Source organism: Rhinolophus sinicus, linkage group LG04 (genome assembly GCF_036562045.2).
Source record: "Rhinolophus sinicus isolate RSC01 linkage group LG04, ASM3656204v1, whole genome shotgun sequence".
NCBI lineage: Eukaryota > Metazoa > Chordata > Mammalia > Chiroptera > Rhinolophidae > Rhinolophus > Rhinolophus sinicus.
In genome coordinates, this window is record NC_133754.1 from 88,792,307 (window position 1) to 88,813,812 (window position 21,506).

The window sequence follows — 21,506 nt, forward strand, 5'->3', positions numbered from 1 at the left end:
CAATCTCTTTCATAAAATGCTCATGTTGTTCTTTGATTGTGTTTCTGAGTTCATTAAACTGCCTTTCTGTGTTTTCTTGCATCTCGTTGAGTTTTTTCAGAACTGCAATCTTGAATTCTCTGTCATTTAAGTCCCATATTTCCATATCTTTAAGTTCCGTTTCTGGAGACTTTTCACTTTCTTTCTGAGCTGTCTTGTTGCCTTGGTTATTCATGGCAATTACTGATTTATTATTTCTCTTCCTAGACATCTACAGGAGTGGCTTCTGCAACAGGTTGATAGGAAGAGGTCTTTCTTTTGTTTTCCAGTACTTGTTGGTAGAATGTTTGATTTTCTCTCCAACTGCAGCCTTTTTTTCCTCTCTCACACGATAGTGCTATGTTTTCTCTGCACTATTCCAGCTTCTCACACAATGGGGAGATTCCCTGGGAGATGGGCTTCTCCTCTGTTAATAGTTCGCCTGGGTCACAGGGCGCAGTGTCCGTGTGGATATGCGGAAAGCTTTTGAAGTTCCAAAGCTCTTCCTGCAGCAGATTCAGAGCCCATATGTTTCAGCAGTTCTGTTTACTCCTGCAGGGATCTGCCCAGATAGGTGGAGCCAGGGGCAGGGTGAGTTGTGAGAGGTGGCCCAAAGCAATGGCGGCGACCACCACCACAGCCGGTCCTGCTTCCACAGCTCCCTCCCCTTTGTTGGAACTAGTTGGGCTGCAAATCTGTGTCTGCGGTCCACAGTTCTCAGAACAGCAAATATTCTGTTCTTTTGATCTGACACTGCTGTTTCTAGCACTGGGCAGTTGGGGGCGGGGCGAGCTCGGGCGGGGGGGGGGGGGCTAGTCTCAGTGCCGAAGGCTTCAGTTCTCTGCTCAGCAGTGAGGGCTTAAACCACCATTTTCAGCCTTCTTCCCTCAGTCTTTTCTCCGAGGTCTCTGCTGTGAGTGTTGGGCTCAGCCGTGTTATATGCTGCCCCCTCAGCCCTGTGGGCCATAAGCGGAGCCCTAGCAGTCCAAGCTCTTCCCTCTCCCGCAGCTGCGGTAGTTCCGGGATGCAGTGAGCTCGGAGCACTGAGCTAGGTCTGCGTCCTGCTCCCCTGCGGCTCCATCTCAGCACTTCTCCCTTCCCTCCTACCCCGCCCTCGCGATTCGCCCACCTTTAGTTGAATTCAGTAGTGGGCCTCTTGGTCTTGCCTGTCTGCTGTGCAGGGAGTCCTTTGTGGAGTTATTGTTGTTCGATTAGTTGTAAATTCCAGGGGAGCTTTACAAAGGCTCACCTCACGCCTCCATTTTGATCAAATATTCAGAAGTAGAATTTTTGAATCGAAAAGTAATAGTATTTTTTAACATACGTTTTGATGAATGGGTCAGAATAGTAACATTTTGAGATATATTTTGCCAGATAGTCGTCTAGAGAAGATGTTCTAACATTTAGTGTCCATTTCATTGCCTACTGGTGCCAGAATTGAGTGTTAACATTGGGCTTAATCTATATTAAATTGATAATCAGGAAATGGTATTTTATTTTTCAGTCCTTTGATTACTAGTCATGTTGACAATTTTTCATATTTATCAGGCATGTTTTCCTCAGTAAACAGAATTCTCTGTTTATATCCTTTGGTACCTGTGTGTTTCATATGGCTACTTTAAGAAATTACTACAAACTAAAGGGCATAAAACAACAGATAATTCTCTCACAGTTTTGGAAGCCAGAAGTCCAAAACGAGTATCACATGAATTCAAGGTGTCAGCAGCTCCACTCCCTCCAGAGGCTCTAGGGAAGAATCCATTCCTTGCCTTTTCATACTTGTGTCATTCCTTGATTTGTGGCCACTTCATTCCAATCCCTGTCTCAGTGGTCACATTGCCTCCTCCTCTTCCTTGTGTATGTCGTCTCCCTCTGCCTCTCTTTTGTAAAGATATTTGTGATGTCATTTGGAGCACCCTCAGATAATCTAGGATAATCTCCTTTCAAGATTCTTATTTTAATCACATCTGTGAAAATGTTACCATATAGGGTAACATTCACAGGTTCTGTTTATTAGGACCTGTTATCTTCAGGTGGCCATTATGCAGTACCCAAAGGGAAATATGGATAGTTTTTCATATTAATTTGATGAAGTCTCCGTTTATTTTCTGAAAACTTATTTGCATGGTTCAAAAATCAGAACAAAATAACAAAGTATGTGTTTCCACCAGTCTCACTCGTTTATCTTGACATTTTGCTTTCTCCATATTCATATTCACTCCCGTTCCTCTCTCCTGACTTTTAGTTTGTGTGTTTTTTTTCTACTGTCTCTTTTGCAAATAAAACCAAATAAAAACATAGGTCTTAACTACCCTTTATAGAAAAGATAGCATACTATATACCTTTGGCATTTTTCTTATTCACCTAATATATCCTGTGGTCTCTCCATGTGTATGGACTCTTTGTATATTAAAGATGTTAATCTCTTTTCTGACATTTGATACAAATATTTTCCAAGTTTGTCTATTGTTTAATTTGGTTTGATTTTTTTGGACATACATAGTGAAGCTTTTCACTTTTTCATGTATTCAGGTCTTATTTTGACTTCAGTTGCTTTTATGCTGAGAGATATTTTTTTCTCTTAAGAAAAAAATAAGATTATTTTCTTTATGTGGAGATTATATTTCTTCTGAGATTCGTTTGTAGAATAAATCTTTGTTTGGTTGCAATTTTGAATGGGACCTTTACTGCCATTATATAAGATCAGTAAATATCTATCTGCAATGTGTTCTATTCTTTATTATTTTGCTTTTTACTTTTAAGTCTTTGATTAATCAAGATTTTACTTTAGCTTTACTTCTTTTTTCCAAATAGTCAGTTTTCCTAAAATCATTAAATAAAACATCCTTTTCTACTGATTTTTGATACCTCATCTTATCTTATTTAAATGTCTAATTCTATGGATCTGATTGTTTTTGTATCAATAATTTTAAGTTTTAATAATGGACAACTCTTCCCTCATATGCTCATTTAAAACTGCTTTTTTTTAGAGAGGCAGTTCTTACCTATTTATTTCTTAAGATTTGTATTACTGAACCCTTTGTGGGCCAAGGGCATTTTAAGAATGCCATGAAAATTTCACGAAATCGAGTACCCTCATCCAAGGAAACAGGTCTGGTGTTCCTGGGTGAGCATGTGCACATGTGCTATTATGTATGCCGTCTAGAGGTTCACAAACTCCCTGAAAACTTTGGTTCTGCTTTTGGTACTTTGATGTCAAATTACTAACTCCTATTGCTAGGCAACCTTTAAAATCATTTTGTTAGAAAAAATCATACTGGAATTTTACTGGGTTTGCATTAATCTTATAAATTGTTGGGGGAGAGCTTAACATCTTGCTGGTAGCCAGTTTTTCCAACTAGAAATACATTATTTTTTCACTTTTACAAGTCTTGATTTATATCTTTTTAAATAAGACTTATTTTCCTTATGTAGATATTATATTTCTTCTTAGATTTATTTGTAGAAATATATTTTTGGTGGCTATTTTTAAATGGGATCCTTTCTGCTATTATATATTCTTATTGTTTATAGCTGGAATACAGATTATTTATTGATTTTATTCTTCATTTGTAGACTTTAATTCTGTTGTTGTATATATTTTTCTTAGTCTTTTAAAAATATCTCAACTGTATTTCAGCTTGTCTCCCAGGTTTCGGTTTATTTTCGGTTTCTTCTTTGATAATACATAGTTCTGAATTTTGACCACTCAAAAGAGACATTTTGAGTATACTTTTGGTTTCCTGTAGTAAATTTCTTTCAAATGTATATATTTCCCCCCTTTATTTAACAAAAACATAGTAAATACTGTTTGCTAGGCACTATTGTAAGCACTTTACAAATATGAATCCCTTTAATCCATTTAATGTTTATAATGTTAAGTGAGGTAGATACTGCTGTTGTTATTTTATAGGTTAGAAAACTGAGTTACCAAGAGATAAAGTGGCTTGCCCAGGGACACGTGGCTAGTTGTGATGATTTGATCTCCCTAACGTTCCTCAGTGTTTTCTTGACCTATTGAGCAACAAGAGTGGACTTGGAGCTCTTGAGGGAGGAGAGATTAGCTCTCTGTTTGGGTAGCTCTGACTTCGAGGCTACTATCTTGATCCCAACTATTGTTTTGTGGATAGTCCAGAAACACCTATAGGTAGTTTGGATTTTTGCCCCCAGAAGTTTCTAAAATGGGTCAAAAAAATACACTAGTGTCAGCTCAATTTTGAAAGTTCATTCTTTCTGTTTCTGACATCAAGATTATTCTCAGTCATGTTGTCTATTGGAATATTAAAGGTTCTTCAGGATAATTAAATTATTACATTAAGATACCATAAAATACTCTAATTGTAAACTGCATAAAGACACACCTGGAACTTAAAGTCCAAATGTGATAAAGTTCAAAGGCCTAGAGTACTGAAGTCCCAAGTCAAATCTCTCTGAGTTAGAAGTGCAAAGAAATTAATGTTTTTCTTAATTTCTTGAATATTTTGACAATATTATCTAGACAGCTTATGATTTGTAGATAAAGTTTGGATTATCTCAGTCATGGCAGTTTGGACTGTCTCATAGGAATGGGTAGAGTTTCTTCATGGTCTCAGAAGTTGCATATTGTTTGAATTTCAGGTCTCTTTTGTACCTCACTTTTAAAGGAGTACACAAAGTTAATAATACATGCAAATTTATAACAGCATTAATACTTCAGTTACCAATTTTTGGAGGGAAAAACAACAACAACAACAACAACAAAACCAAACCATTCCACTGTTAGGAACCAGGCGCAATTATGTTCCCAGAACCTTGTCCTTAGTTTTATCAAAAGTCGCGGCAGAAACTGAGTGAAGGAGAGTGGACTGATATTAACCTCACCAGGATGCCATTTTGTCCTGATTGTATTACCTGTGGACTTAAAATCAATTGGGAGAAATCTCTGAGAAAACGATTTTGGCACAGTGCATTTGTGATTTCTAGGGGGAGTGGGAGACTAATTGACCAATGTGTAAGCCCTTTGAGCACCACGATTTTGGCACTCCAGTATGAATTGAGTGTGGGTTCTATTTACTGATATTATATCCACCCTTGCTTATTAGCAGGCATTTCAGTGGCTGTTTCTACTGACTGTTATAGAACTCAGGCCTAAGAAATCTGTGTCCTACGGATTTCACCCCAAGTCTGTTTGCATTGGAGAATCACCCTCAGCTAGCTGCTGAGTGAATGTGTCTTATCTTTTAGAGCCTATACCCCAGAGACCTAGTAAGGACTAATGCCTTTGCTTACATGTTCCTCATTTTTTTTTCTTTTAACAGCACTTTTTTTTTTTTTTTTAACATCATGGATATATATACAGCCCTGTACCATACATTTAGAAAAACTTTTTTTTCAGATACCAATTAAAAAATGAACTACTGAGCCACAAATTTAAAAGTTTCAACAAATATTCAAGAGTTAATAACATAAGTAATAGTGTTTAAGCAGAAAGCAATAAAATTATCATGTCATGTTTTTTAACATTTAGAGAAAGTAATTTATGAGTTAATGAAGAAAACGTAATGGAAACGAGAAAATATTTAGAACTGAACAAACTGCAAGTTATGTAGTACTCTTTGGGAGGAAGAATTATCAAAGGTGGTCAGTTGTTCCTTAGTTAAGATATAACTTAAATATAACTATCCGAGAATTTGGAACATGAAAAGTGCAAGAGCAAAGGATAATAATTGCCAATATTTTTTTTCTATTCAACAGCAGTAGTTTTATATGATGGGTGATGTTTTGCTGGCTGAATCACTGCTTATTGTGAATATGGTATTGTGTGGGTCCCCCCAACTTTTGATACAGAAATAAATTAGTACAAAGAACTCCCATATATCCTTTACTCAGAATCATCACTCATTTGCGTATTGCCTTATTTGCTGTGTCATCCTCTTTTTCTCTGTATATGTGTGCATATGTAAAAACATATTTTTAGAACCATTTGAGAGTAAGTTGGAGACATTGTACTTTTTTTTTTACCCCTAAATAGTTCAGTTTCTAGAAACATTCTTTTATATAACCACAGTACATTGATCAAAACCAGGATAGTTGACATTGATAAAATGTAATCATCTAATCCACAGTACTTACTCAAGTGTAGACAGGAATCCCGGTAATGTCCTTTATTCTTTTCCCCTCTTCTTCTAGTCCAGGATTCTAGTCCAGGGTCACACATTGAATTTAGTTATCATTTCTGTTTGACCTCAAACAGTGCCTCACTTTTGCCTTGTTTCTTGACCTAGGCACACACACATATATTTGTTTTCGTAGAGTAGGGGTCATTTATTTTGTAGAATGTTCTTCAGTTTGGGTTTCTGTGTCTGATGTTTCTTCATGGTGTTTTTCCTTCATGGTGCATTTTATCAGGAGGCACATTATATTGGTTTATTCTGATACTGATCAGGTTAACGTGGATCTCTTGGTTAAGGTAGTGTCCATCAGATTTCTTGCTTATAGAATCACTATTTTTTTTCCCTTTGTAATTATTAGGTAATTTGTGGGAAAATATTTTGAGATTATGTTCCTCATCAAACTCTGTTACCCGTTAGTTTTGGCATCTACTGATGATTTTCTAACCCCATCATCCCGTCTATATTTACTAGTTGGCATTGTATTGTAAAGAAGAGCTTTCCCTTCTTCCCCATTCATTTATTCATTTATTTGTTTGTAGCAGAATGGACTCATGGATACTTATTTTATTTCATGAGTTATAATCCGTATTTTTTTACCATTGTTTTGTTGCTCAGATTATTCCAGATTTGGCCAGTAGAGGCACTTTCAAAGTGGCTCCTTGGCCTCTTCTTTTTTTTTTTTTAAACTTCTAATTTTGAAATAAATATAGATCATAGGAAGTTGTAAAAAAAAAAAGCATGAAGAATCTCATTTTCTCTTCACCTAGCTTCACCCAATGGTGACATCTTACTTCGCTGTATATATCCAAGAAGGAGATTACTGTAAACTAGATTAACTACCTTATTCAGTTTTCACCATTTTTAAAAAGCCTGAAATCATTTGTGTCCCTGTGTGTATGTATAGATATGTGTATGTATAAATTTATTTAATTTTATCCCATACATAGGTTTGTGTAACCGCCCCCTCAATCAGGATACAGAACTATTTCATCACTACAAAAGAAATTTCTCCTGTAGTTCTTTTCATGCACACCCTTCACACTATTCTTCCCTACCCTGTCCTTATGCCCTGGAAGCCACTAGTTTGTTCTCCATCATTTTATCATTTAGAAAATGTTATATAAATGGAATCATACAGTGTGTTGTATTTTGAGATTGGCTTTTTTACTAGGCAAAATGCTTTTGAATTCCATTCAAGTTCTTGCATGTACCAATAGTTTATTCATTTTTATTGCTGAGTTGTATTCCATTGTTTTGATATACCAGAATTCATTCAACCATTTATCCTTTGAAGGACATTGGTTGTTTCAGTATTTTGCTATTACTGATGAAGCTGCTATGAACATCTGTGTACAGGTTTTGCATGATCATAAGTTTTCCCCTTTGTCCTTTTGATATGTCCCTTTTAATGTGTCAAGTAAGTGTTCTTTGAGCACTTTTTTACTTTTTGTGCAAGACGGTGTTCCAGGATTATCTTTTACTCTGGAGTCAGCTTTTGTACTAAGGAACCCTGGTTCCTTTAATGGAAAATGGTATTTAGAAACCAAGATATGCATGCTACCTGTGCTTGTTGCTACTGGTGTGTCATTGCTTCCAAGCCTTTTCAATACACGGAGCCTAGAAAAAAAGAGACATAAAGTGTGTGTGTGTACATAAAAATACACATATGTTTATGTCTATGTCTATTTTTTAAAATCTCTGAGTTTATACAGGTACCTCTAATTTCACTCCAGTACCACAGAGTTCATTCTAGTTCTACCCCTTTCCATATTTGTAATTCTCTTAGCCATCATTTAGAGACCTTGTTCTCATTATTTGCTCATATATTTCTCGTATTCTTTCCCTTTCTGTAGATCAAGGTGTCTTAACCTTGTCACTGTTGACATGTTGGGGCCAGATCATTTTTCTTATGGGGGCATGCTGTTCTGTGCATTGTAGGATATTTGGCAGTTTACCCAATAACACTCAGATGATAGTAGCAACTGCTAGTTGTGACAACCAGAAATGCCTCCAGACATTGCCAAATGTCCCCTGTGGGACAAACTGCCCCTGGTTGAGGCCACTGCTGTAGATCCAAGTTTCCAAATGTTATGTCCCCTGAGCCTGAAGAACGTCCTCTCTTGATGTAGATCTGCTAGTGATGAATTTTGCTTCTGTTTGTCTGAAAATGTCTTTATTTTGTCTTTTTAAATATATTTCCACCGGATATAGAAATCTGGCTTGACATGTTTTTTTTTTGTTTTGTTTTTTTTTATCACTTCAAGTATTTTTTTCTGCCCCATTCTCCTCCCATTCTCCTTCCAATTTCACATACTGTTAGATGACTTGATACTGTCCAATAGGTCACTGAGGTTTTCTTTTTTTAAATCTTGTTGAGATTGGGTAACTTCTTTTTATCTATCTTCAGGTTCTTAACTTAGCCTATCTATCTTCAGGCTCTGTTCTGTTGTTAAGCCCACCCAGTGAATTTTTCATTTCAGATATTGTACTTTTTATTTCTAGTTTTTCTATGTGGCTCATTTTATACTTTTATTTTCTGCTGAGATTACCTATCGAGTATTACATTATGATCATATTTTCCTTTAGATCTTTAAACATATTTAAAATAGCTGTTTTACAGTCCACTGATAATTCCAAATTTGGGTCATCTTGGGTTGGTTACTCTTGATTCTTTTTTCTCTCTCCTAGTGGTCATATTTTCCTGTTTCTTTACAGATCTAGTAATTTTTAATTGTATACTGGACATTTTGGGAAGATATGGTATAGAGATTCTGAATTCTGTTATCTTCCTTTGAAAGAATGTTGGTTTTTGTTGTTATTAGTAGTTAACTTACCTGACCTCCAAACCATGTGTCTTGTGTTGGGCAGCAGCTGAAATTGCTGTTTTTTTCTGCCTTCTGTCTGTTTAGGAACAGCAGGGAGAATGTCGTAGTTAGATTGAGCAATGAATCGGTAGAACTGAAAGACAAAAGTTGGAGAGGTGACCTTCATAAGAGCTGTTTTGTTAGAGTACTAGAAGTAAAAGCCTGATTAGAGTGGATTTAAGAAAGGAAGGCAGGAGAAAAATTTAATAAGCACAGGGGTTGGCAGATAAGTATTTTAGGCTTTGAGGGCTGCATATGGTCTCAGTTGCTGCTGCTTTTTTCCCCTCCCTCCTCTTCTTTCTCTCTCCCTCCCCCTCCCCACAATCCTTTCCCATTCTTTATTCTTCACAACCTATTAAAAGTGTAAAACCCATTCTTAGCTCACGGCCTGTGCCGTACAAAAATAGGCACAGGTCAAATCTGGCCCATGGGCCACAGTTTTCTGATCCCTAGTTTAAACAGACAACTCTTTCCATGAGTTTTGCTGTATAGAAAGAAGAATAGGGGGATGTAGGGGCTAAAATAGTTTTCTCCTTTCTTTTTATTAAGGTGGAGGAAAGAACAGTATTTTTGCAAGTAACCTTGATTTAGCCAGTAGAAGGAGGGGATTTATAATGCAAGAAAGAGAGAATTGCTGGAGCAATGTCTTTGAGTAGGTGAGAGGGAATAGAATAGAGGGCGGAAGTGAAGGATTTAGCCAGGATCATAGACAGTTAATTCTGGGCAATTAAAAATGTTTTTGATGGTTTTATTTTCTCTTTATTGCCTAGGATAGATGTAGAACCAGTAACTTGGGTGGACAGTTTCAATTCCCAAATACTGTTTTTCCAGGAACAGTTTGAATCCATTGTAAACATAAATTGAAATATTGTCAATAAAGTAACAAAATGTGTTTTTCTCCTAAAGTAAAGAATGTTTGAATGTTGGATAGTTTATTGTATCTGTCATGAAATTAAGGTCTCTTTCTTTTTTTCATCTTCAAAGTGCTGTGTATGGATGCAAAGATCAATTTTGATTCTAATTCAGCTTATCGCCAGAAGAAAATCTTTGACCTACAGGACTGGACCCAGGAAGATGAAAGGGACAAAGATGCAGCTAAGGCAGATATCAACTACATTGGCCTAGACGGGAATATAGGCTGTCTAGGTACCATGTGTTTTATGTTAGAGCTGCATTGGCTAAGCTTAATTTGTTTTCATTGTGTCTTTTGCTTATACAAATCATTTTCCCCTCTTGATAGTAAATGGTGCTGGTTTGGCTATGGCCACAATGGATATAATAAAACTTCATGGAGGGACTCCAGCCAACTTTCTTGATGTTGGTGGTGGTGCCACAGTTCATCAAGTAACAGAAGCATTTAAGCTGATCACTTCAGATAAAAAGGTAAGGGCAGGTCTCCTGTTGCAGAATTTGGATGATGAGAAGTAACTTGATTAATTAGTAGATGTGATTGTTATACTAGTTGAGTGTTACAATTAAAAGCCCTCATTAGTTTGGAAACATTTGCTGAAATCAATGCAATAAAAGTTAACTACAGAAAAAAGTTTTCCATTGTGATTTAGAAAACAAAATGATGAAATATTAGATGGTGTTAGGTAATATTATAAATGGTAGTGATTTGGCATGGAAGCACATTCTTATGGAAAAATTCATGAAGATATTAGTTGACCACAAAAGCCCAGAAATCTGTGTAGTTTGTAAAGCTAAAAAGAAGAAAATCATCTTTAGTTTTATCCAGAGATAACTTTTATTCCTATTGATTTATGTTTTCTTCAAGACTTATTCATGTTCATATATTTCACATGCACGCACACACACACACACACACACACACACACACACTGTATATATATATATATATCTTTCTAGATATAATTCACATACCATATAGTTTGCCCATTTATATATGTAGCTTTTAATGTACATATTTTGAGTCTTTTTTTTTTGCTAACATACTTTGAGTACTTTTTGTATTCACTAAGGTATTCTTCTAAAACACTGATTTTAATGTTTATATAATCTGTCATGTGTAGATATGCCATAATATAGAAGTAATGACTTTATAAGTGATTATCAAAATATAAGGGATGTGAAGCATCATTATCCCAAAGACATACATATTATCAATCACAAACACTTTTTAAGGAGCATATCTACTCTGTGGCCAATTATGTAAGGCTTATGTATTAAGGTGGTCGCCTCCCTGAAACTAGTCTTATGAATTTAGATTGAGAATTCCTCATCGGTGGGATAGTGTCTTCCTCATTGTTGCCTCTCCCGGGACTGGCGTAATGCTCAGTGCGTGCACAGCTCATTAATAGTTATTCATCACTAGTGATACTGGCAGTATACATTTGTATTTGTTGTTAGACTTTAGAATTGTTTTAAAAATATTTTATTCTTCTTTCTCTTTGAGCCTATAGACTTACTTACCGTATTGAATTTTATAAAGAGCATTAAACTAAAATGAGACACAAATGTGCTTTATTTCCCTTATTATTTTTGAAAAAGTAAACATTTTATTGGAAGCTATATTTCTATAGTTTCTTTTGGCATAACCTCTAAAAGCAGAGCATTATGTCATTATCTAACTGTTGAGTACCTACTAAGGTGAACTAGAATTCTGGTTGTATTTTTAAGCATGGCTTTCAGGGCCTAGGTCCAAGAATGCAGAAAAGCATATGATGAATCCCAGTGTTAGGGACTGACTTGAAGGGCCTTCGAGTTGGAAACAGGCCAGGAGCCCAGGGCGCCAGTGTGGATAGCACTGATGCAGCTGTTACATATAATGTCACTTTGTACTGGACACTGCACTTAGATTTGGAAATACTTGGTCCCTTCCCTCACGGCGTTTATAGTCTGAACGTAGTGCTGTGGATGAACATAAGACAGCCTGGCCCTGGGAGAATCAGGGTGGCCTTCACTGAACAGATGTTTCCATGAGCTGTCTTGAGAAATGAATGAATCAGGCAAGGGGAAGAAAATACTTAAAGGCATGGAGTCCAGAGAGGGCCCGTTAAGTTCAAGGAATGGTGAGATGCTTACATGTGAGAACGTAGCGTTCTTGGGACGGAGGACAGGAGCTCATGTCTACAGACGGAGCCCATATTGTGAAGATCCCTGTATCTATAGTAAGGAGTTTGGAATTTAACCCCCCGACTCCAGCACATACACAAAAATGTATATCTATACCTTTTTATGTTTTTGAACGAAGGTAACCCTGCTAGAAGAGGTGAGATGGAGAGTAGGGAGGCACTGGGACGAGAGATAAATTTGGTTGTTATACCTGATTGTTCAAAAAGATGAAGAGGTGCCTGACTGTCAGTAAGAATAAAGCAAAGAAAACTAATTAGAGGCATGTCTGCGATAGAATCATTAAATTCATTTTTCTTCTTTTTTGGGTGGGGGTGGCATGGAGAGGGGTTAGTTAGGTTAACCAGCCGGTGGTTGGGTAGGACTTCTGGGTGGGGAGAATCATTGAGTAGTGGTGCCTTTGTGCCATCAGAGGCAAAGGAGAATAATACGTATTTCTGAATAAATGTGTTAAATTTGCATTGTGGTGACTGTCTTGTTGACAGTTATAAAGACATCATACTTCTGTAATGGTTGGATATATATTTGAGAGTCCTCAGTATATTGAGAGAAGTTGACGTGTTAGGAGTTGGTGAGATGACCCATATTAGTGAGATGAGGAAACCAAGAATGGAACCTGGCTCTTCACCTCCCTCTCCCCTCACAATGTTGAAGGAGTGAATAAAGAAGGAGAGATAAAATAATGAAAGAGAGAGAACAAACTGATGGGGGTAGTTCCAGATCAGGAGAGAGCGGTGGCACAAGGCAAGGCCAGGGTGAAGAGTTTTGAGAATTAAGGGGATGGGCAGCAGTGTCGGTGCTGCAGGAGCAATCAGGCAGAAGTACTGAAGGAGAGGATTAGGGACTCTAGGGGCCAGGCGGAGGCCAGGTTGTGACAGACTGAGTTGTGACTGGGAATTGAGGGAGTGGAGACGTCGGGAGAGAGAACGCTTCGGGGTGTGTTTTGTGAGGCACAGAAGGACATAGTGCTAGTGGTTCAATGGAGGTAGGGTTGAGGAGAGCCGTGCAGTGTGTGTTCGCTTGCTTGTTTGTTCAGAAGACCAAGAAGGTGAGCTCGTTCTAGCTGGCTGGAGGTGTTGCTGGAGAGAGGAAGATCATGAGCTAAAAGTTGAAGTGGGATAGGAGGCTCATGAAGAGAGGAAAGGTATGAGGCAGACTGTTAAGGAAAGGATTGCTGACGAATGATTATAACCTGCTCTTCAGGTTATGCTAGTATTTAAAGGTGGTTTTTGCTGTTTGTTTTTACTGTCTTGCTTTTTCTTGAAGTTGGAGTGGATACACTAATAGGCTGGAAGCATCCAAGAATGCATGATTTGAATTGGGACGGCAGAGTAGCTAGACTGGGTTGGAGAGAATAGAGGGTGCACACGACAGTATCACTGAATTGCTCAGCCAGAAGTTCCAGGCTCTGGTGAGGAAAGTCAGGTTGATAGAGAGCTGACAGACTGGGAAATTGGAAAGGGGTCAGGGACTAGAGGTTTTTAAGAGGGAAAGATTGAGTTTGATGGAGTTAGAGATGAAAGGTGTTAAAGGTGAAAGGAGAGGAGGTAGAGCAGAGGGTGGGATTTACACATTTGGTATTTTAGAGACACTCTTTCTGGTCAAGTCAAGGATTTTTCCTTGGTAGTAATTAGTTGAAATGGACTAGCGGTAACAGTGATATGGTAGAGATCCTGTAACTTTAAGGCTAGGATGTTAGATGATGCCGTGTGCGTATTGCAGCTCTCCAGAATGAGGTGGGAGAGAGGGAGACTGAGAGTGCCGGAGTCCCCTATGAATTCTAGTCCATTATAATTTCTGGAAATAATAGTGGTAAAGATAAGGAATGCATAGTATAGTTCAGTGTGTCTCAATCTTTTCTCATGTCATGGCATTCACAGAAAATGGTATTTCAGTGGGACGTAGGAGGAAGATGGAGAAGGTTGCTGGTAGTCAGAGGCCACTGGCCCAGAGGTGCCAGCTATTCCCACAACTTTCCTAACTGCCCTGAAGGTTGAGGGGAACAATGTCTTGGTGTCTATAACTCCTTTGTATTTCACTGGTTGAGAAGCTCTGGGATAGCGGAATGAACTAAGCCTCTTTATCAAAAATAAAAAATATATGTTTTTTTGGTAAAGGATAGAAGAAAAGATAGAATTCAAATTATCGGTGTGATGATAAAGGAATGCTGCCCCAAACAGACCCTGAGGTTGGATGTAATGTGTAGCTAGGAGTGGGCGTACAGAAGCTGAGTGAGTCTGAGGGCCTGGTTTGTGTGAAAGTTGATTGTGTTGGTGGGGATAATGAAGAAGAGATGATAGTTCATGAGCCCTGAGTTGGATGGAGATCTTGCATGTGACATTGTCTCACAACGTGACCTGGGATAGTCATGTTGGTGAATGGCTATGTTTAATAAAGGAAAAAGTAAGTGGAAACTGGAGGTCTTTTTCATATGGGGCAGGAGAGAAGAGAGTATGAGCCAGGCACTGGAATTCCCCAAGGAGGGGAACATGAGACCGGTGTGTGGTGGACTGCACAGACGTCAGTGACGAGCCACAGAGGGTATTGCTGTTTGGTCTGAAAATGTTTCCGAGGAATTAATTTTTATCATGAGGTACACATCCTAGTATTTTCTTGGGAAGGAAGGACACATGCTCACTGATTCCTTTAAAATTTTAATCTACTAAAAACATTTTATTCACAGGTACTGGCTATTCTGGTCAACATTTTTGGAGGAATCATGCGGTGTGATGTTATTGCACAGGGTATAGTCATGGCAGTCAAGGATTTGGAAATTAAAATACCTATTGTGGTACGGTTACAAGGTGAGTGTAACATCTGGCTTGCAGTTGTTCCATGAACTCTAATTGCTTAAAAGTTTATAATTCCAAGGAGTTCAGTTATTTTAAAATGTAATTTTCACTTAGCTTTATCTTTTAAATGAAAGTATTATATAATAGGAAATTTTGACAACCTAGGTTTAAAAAAATTGCTAACATTGGAACAAAATTGTTCATAATTTTGCTTGGTATGATATGATACATTGTTTATTAGTTGTGCTTTGTCTTGAATTCTGACTTGCCTGAATTACCGTTGATAGGGTAAGGCACAGTATTTCCCCAGGTAACTCCTAAGTTTTTACAGTATTTTCTTTGGTTTAGAACATGTATTATATTAAATTATAGAAGTACTCTTATGTGGAAATATCACATTTGTGTATGGTGACAAACATTTGTAATGATTTTGTGTAGATATGTAAAACATCTTTGTATTTGCATAACTCATTTCCAGGTACACGAGTTGATGATGCTAAGGCTCTGATAACGGACAGTGGACTTAAAATTCTTGCTTGTGATGACTTGGATGAAGCTGCTAAAATGGTAAACAGGCTGTTAATCTAAGGACAAATTTGCAAAGTGTATGAAGGATTTATAAACACTTAGATTCTAAAATGAACCAGCTGTTACTGCTAATAGTGACTGTTTTTGCTCAATACTAGGAGTATTGAACACCATCTACCTTATCACCCATCTTAAACAATTGTCAGCTCATGCCCAGTATTGTCTCGTCTGTTTTCTTACCCACTTCCTTCCTTGTCCATGATTATTTTGAAGCAAACCCCAGACATTATCTCATTTCATACCTGTCATCATGTATCTATAAAAGATAAGGGTATTGGCAATTATATGAAAGAAGTATTGTTACTTGTTTCAGGTGCAATAGTGGTACTATAATTATTTTAAATATGTGTTATAAAAAATAATCTAGTCAGTTTTGAAATTTCCCTGATTCTCTCAAGTATATTTTGTCTAGGTTCTTTGTTAGAATTAGGATCAAAATAAATCTATCCGTTGCAATTGGTTAATATGTTACTTTTTTTTAAAAAACTTTTTCTGGAGTTTATTTGTTGAAAAAGCTATGCTTTTTCAGTGTTTCCATAGTCTAGATGTTAATGATTGTATCCCTGGATGTCCTCAGGCACAGTATTTCCTGTAAACTGGTAGTTCAGTTGATTGGCTTGATCATATATGTGTTTGATATTTGGGAGCAGGGAGCAAGAATATTTTATAGTTGGTGTTGAGTAATTTCATAAGGAAGTATATAATGTCAGATTATTTCTCTTTTTGTGATACTGGCAGTCATTGACAGTTACAGCTTAGATCCAATATTTTGTTTATACAAAGTGGTGATACTCTAATTCTGTCATTCTTTATTATATGGAATACTTATAAAAAGTGCAATCTCCCTTATGTCAACTATTTATTATCGTGAAGTAAATTTTGCATAGGGAAAGCAAGATAATTACTTGATTCTTTGCTTTTATTGATGAGTTTTCAAAATAATGAGTTATTCCATTTTGTCCTGCAAAATGGCTTGTTTCTTATTTTTTATTTTTAGAGGTGTGTGTGTGTGTGTGTGTGTGTGTGTGTGTGTGTGCGCGCGCTTATTTGAACTCAGTGGATTTAAACATATTTGATGTGGTTCGGTCCATTTCAGTAAATTTTATTGATGCTCAAATTAATCCCATTTTTGGTCAGTGGGAACCTCTTCTTGTTGACTCCTGAGTCCTCACAGGCCTTGTGATAGATCTTCTGGTATGATGAGCCGTTCTAGGCTCATCTCTACATTTCTGGCTCTGGACTGGAATCAGCCAAATGATGTTTAGAGACCACAATTTGAGCTCTAAGGGCTTAGGGCTGCTGGGTTGTTCATTGTTTCTAGGCTTTTTAAGTGGCAAATCTAGGAAAGTATGTATTTTTTAAAGAGATAAATACATGAGTACGTACTGATATTTCCAATGCGAATGCAGTAGTACAAGTCTTTTCTTATTTCATATCTCTCTCCTTTCTCACATGCTATATTAACATATATATAAATACTCATTTACTTTGTCCCTCAGAGCAGACATGACAGTTACACAGTAATAATACCAACAATATGATTACTGAAAGCAGTTTAAGATTTATATGTGCAGTTCTTTCTGTCATGTGACGTAGTCTCATAACTTACTAGATTTTAAAATTCACATAAAATTGTTCTCTGTATGTTTTATCCCAGCTTGATATGTCATTTAATTTTTCAAGGAATTGCTTTTTATTTAAAAATGTTTTGTTTTATATTATATAAATACATGGCTCTAAAGTCATAACTATAAAACAAAGTATATTCAGAGAGTCTAACTTTTATACCTATTCCTGTTTCTTCCTTCCCCATAGGAAACCAGCTTTTTTTTTTTAAGAAGTTATTGGTTCATCCTTCCACTTTTTTAAAAAAACAAGCAAATATATATGTATGTATGCATGTATAAATAACATGTATGTATGTGTGTATACACACACATCTGTCCACCTTCCCACATTATATGCTTGTCACATATATTTTACCTCGTTTCTTTTAATTATCATTGTATCTTGGAGTACACTCCGTAGTAGGTATAGAGATATTTCTAAATGAGAACTTTGGATTCTTTCTCACCTACGTTTATAGATATTTTCATTGAATACTCTTTGGGGCTATATGGTTTAATCAATAACAATAGGCTTTTGAGATTTGTTGAGTTAATATGATATCATTTCATAAGAATAATTTTACATCCTTCTTTGGGACATACTCTGGGAAAGTACCTATTAGTAAATAAAATTCGGAGATAGAGGATCTTATACTCAATCCTGAGTTTAAATTAAGATTTTGAACAAGGAAATGGTAGGGAGGAAGTATTCCAGAAAGCCTGTTTTGACTTTGAGATATGGAATAAATTGTTGAAGGGAAAAGGGAGGTATAGTAGTGGCCTGGCTAGGGCAATAATTAGATGTGAGGTGAGGTGAAGGTTATGATTTTTCTCTGCAATTATGATTGTTTGCAATAAGAACCTGAATTAGGGAAAGCTTGGTGGACATGGAAAGAAAGGAGAAGAATCAATAGGACCTTGATCAAATAGACCATGAAAGATAAAAGTGAACAGTTGATTTAAGTTGTTACTGTAGTGTTTTTTGTATTGACTAGGAAATTATGGAAGTCATGACAGTATTAATGATACAATGATATTAGCAGCTGCTACCATTTATTAAGTATTTATTGTGCTTGCAATGCTAAGCTTTTCAACTATTATCTCATTTAATATGAGTTTGATGATATAATCTTATTTTTGTAGATGAAGAAACAGAGACTAGGTAAATTAACTTATTCAGGACCACAAGTATCAGAGTGGGATTTGAACCCAAAGTTCCTAACTTTAAAACCTTCTCTTAACTACTCTACTAGGGAGAAGAGAAGCTGAATTTGTTATTTGGTTTTAGACACATTTAATTGTATGATGTTTTGTATGGTACCAACTGGATATGCTCAGACAGATTATAGAGAGAACATTGGAATTCAAGTTGATTGTTAACTTACTGATAGAAAGTAGAATACTAACTGCTAGACCCAAACTCCTATCCCAGTATTGTAAGTTAAGATTGTATACTTTAATAAACAAACTTATTTAGATGTGGTTTGCATTGTGTAGCATCCAGCTAAGATACTCACTGTTTCTGTCTTTATGATAGTTAAAATTTAGACAATAAAAGAGAGGCTTATACATATATGATATATATATATATCATATATATCATATATGTATATATTCAGTACCTTCAGATTTTATATTATTGAAGGTATTGGAGTGTGGGTTATGAAGTGTGTCAGATTTGAGTGGCAAATGCTTATAAGAGTGTGAAGAGATGTATAATGATGTCAGAATAGCCCTGATGTTTTAAATGAAAAAGATTGAATGTGCATTAATTTCACATTGACCAATAGTTCTGATTTATGTTTTTGTGAAAATAGAGACAAAGATGGTTTCTTTTTCCTTTCAGGTTGTAAAGCTCTCAGAAATAGTGAGCTTAGCCAAGCAAGCCCAGGTGGATGTGAAATTTCAGCTGCCAATTTGATCTGAGAACCCAGTGGATGGCTGAAGGTGTTAAATGCGCTATAATCGTTAAAAAATACTGTGTTCTGTATTATTATTGTTCATTTTCTCTTTAGTGTGTGAAGATTGTAATCACCATCTAGGCATCAGAACTTTTCAAAGCATTTGGTCTGCATTTAATTCTACTGTTGAGAGTGGATTGTTTGTATAAAGAACGTGTAATGCAGTTATCCAGTGTTTTTTGTTGCAGCCTTCTTTTTCACTTCTACAGAATGTCACTTGCAATATGACAGCTTAGTATTGTTGGATACAACACTCTTCATTGATATGTCCCATGAATAAGACAAATATGAAGATAAAGCTTTATTCTTTTTAGTGTTAGAAATATATCTATCTAATAACTAGCCTCGTTAGCAGAGCAATGTATTAAAACAATGTTTTATATAAGAAGTGTTTATCTTCAACACCAACTACCTAACTAAATATATCAATCACTATTTATAAACAGAGCTTTCAAACACTCCCCAGAATATTCTTTTAAGTATTTCAGTGAAGTAACTTGTTAATTATTTGAAGATTGTTTTAATCATTACAAAACACCGATAATTGCAAGTCCTCATGATCCTGTGCTGTTGAGAAGAACTTATATAGGTTTGTATCAAATAAAGGAATATGTTTCCTAAGGACTTGGCAGACAAAATGAACAATGTCAACTTAAGTTAATAAAAATCTCCCAATGCGATTTGGATTAATGTTTTTTTTTTTCTTTTTCAGTAAACACAGTAGAAGGTGGTGTGTTCATCATTGCACTAAATACCTCTAGGAGCTGATGTATAGACCATGTACTGGGGCATGACAATATATATTACAAGGCTGCCCACAGATATTTCACTTGAATTCTACTGTTTAGGTGTGTGCCGTCTTGTACCTTCTCCAAAGAGAACACATCGTCCGTGTGTGTGTGTGTGTGTGTGTGTGTGTGTGTGTGTGTGTGTCTTGACCTTTTGTTCACTGCATAGAACAGTTGATATTAACAGTGGAAATACCATGAAGGAAATATGAGCCAAGCAGTAGACTATGTAACCATTAATGAATTTGAGAACTTCTACTTATTTTGATGTTCTTCAAGTGTGAGCAGATGTGTATACGATGAGAGGCAGCACAGCTCAGTGGTTGTGAGTACAGAATGTGCAAGGAGACTGTCTGGCTTGAATCTTGGCTCCACCACATACTAGCTATGTGAGTGTGGGCCAGTTTCTCAATTGTAGTGTACGTCAGTTTCCTTAGCTCCTTTCTCATCCTCAGTAGAATTATTTAGTGGGGGGAGAGAGAGACAGACAGAGAAATTATTATATATAGAGAGAACATATAAAATACATATTTAAACCATACATATATCATTGTCTGTTGATCATCTGTCTACCTGCCTGCTTACCTACCTACTTACCTATCTTCCCTGCTTATGTTAAAGATTAAATCAAAGCCATTAAACCATTTAAAATTGTGGTAGTTATAATTAAAAGTCCAAGCCTTTAGCTTTTAATTAAAAAAAAATTCATTCCAAAGAATGTCAGAAAATGATTGACTCCGAAAAGATTGGCATTTTTATTAGTTCGGGTTTAGTCAGGAATTAAAAACAGTGCTTGGTATTTCAGAAAGGGTATAACACAGACTATTGGTAATATTAGTGTTTTAGTTACCTGTTCGTGCATAATAGAGTCATGGGTCACTTAATGATAGAGTACATTCTGAGAAACGTGTCATTAGGCGATTCTGTCACAATGCAAACATCACTGCACGCACTCACACAAAGCTACATGGCACAGCCTACCACACACCTAGGCTTTATCGTACAGCCTATTGCTCCTAGGCTCCACGCCTGTGCACCATGTTACTGTACTGGATACTGTAGGCAATGTTAACACAATGGTAAGTACTGTGCATCTAAACACAGAAAAGGTATGGTAAAAGGATGATATAAAAGATTTAAAAATGGGGCACCTGCATAAGGCACTTATCATACATGGAGCTTGCGCGACTGGACGTTGCTCTGGGTGAGTCAGTGAGTGAATGTGAAGGTCTAGGGGACAGTACTGTAGACTTTATAAACACTGTACACTTAGGCTACACTAAATTTATAAAATAACATAAAACTAAGTCAAGCTCAGGAGAAAATGATACAACCAAAAGCTGCAATAAACACAAGATATATGAAACTGCTGCTGGCGTAACATGGCATACTGTTTCACAAGTAACTTTATAAGTAGAAAGAGTACAGTTAAAATAAGAAAAAGTATAGTATAGTAAATACATAAACCAGTGACAGTCATTATTAAGTATGTACTGTACATAATTGTATGTGCTATACTTTTCTATGACTGGCAGTGCAGTAGGTTTGTTTACACCAGCTTCACCACAAATACGAGAGTGCGTAATGGCGTTGTATTATGACAATAGAATGGCTTTGATGTCAATAAGCGATAGGAGTTTTTC

General features: G+C 36.5%; 1 protein-coding gene across 1 annotated transcript in view; it reads left to right on the forward strand.

Annotated features, from left to right (window-relative positions):
* The window catches only part of SUCLA2 (succinate-CoA ligase ADP-forming subunit beta), a 48,574-nt gene extending 28,819 nt beyond the window's left edge, over positions 1-19,755 (forward strand). The window contains exons 7-11 of the mRNA XM_019748063.2: positions 10,019-10,180; positions 10,275-10,417; positions 14,811-14,931; positions 15,398-15,486; positions 18,961-19,755. Of these exons, the coding sequence (XP_019603622.1) occupies positions 10,019-10,180; positions 10,275-10,417; positions 14,811-14,931; positions 15,398-15,486; positions 18,961-19,035 (590 nt within the window). The 3' untranslated portion in view covers positions 19,036-19,755. The remainder of the gene's footprint in view (positions 1-10,018; positions 10,181-10,274; positions 10,418-14,810; positions 14,932-15,397; positions 15,487-18,960) is intronic.
* Positions 19,756-21,506: the final 1,751 nt, after the last annotated feature.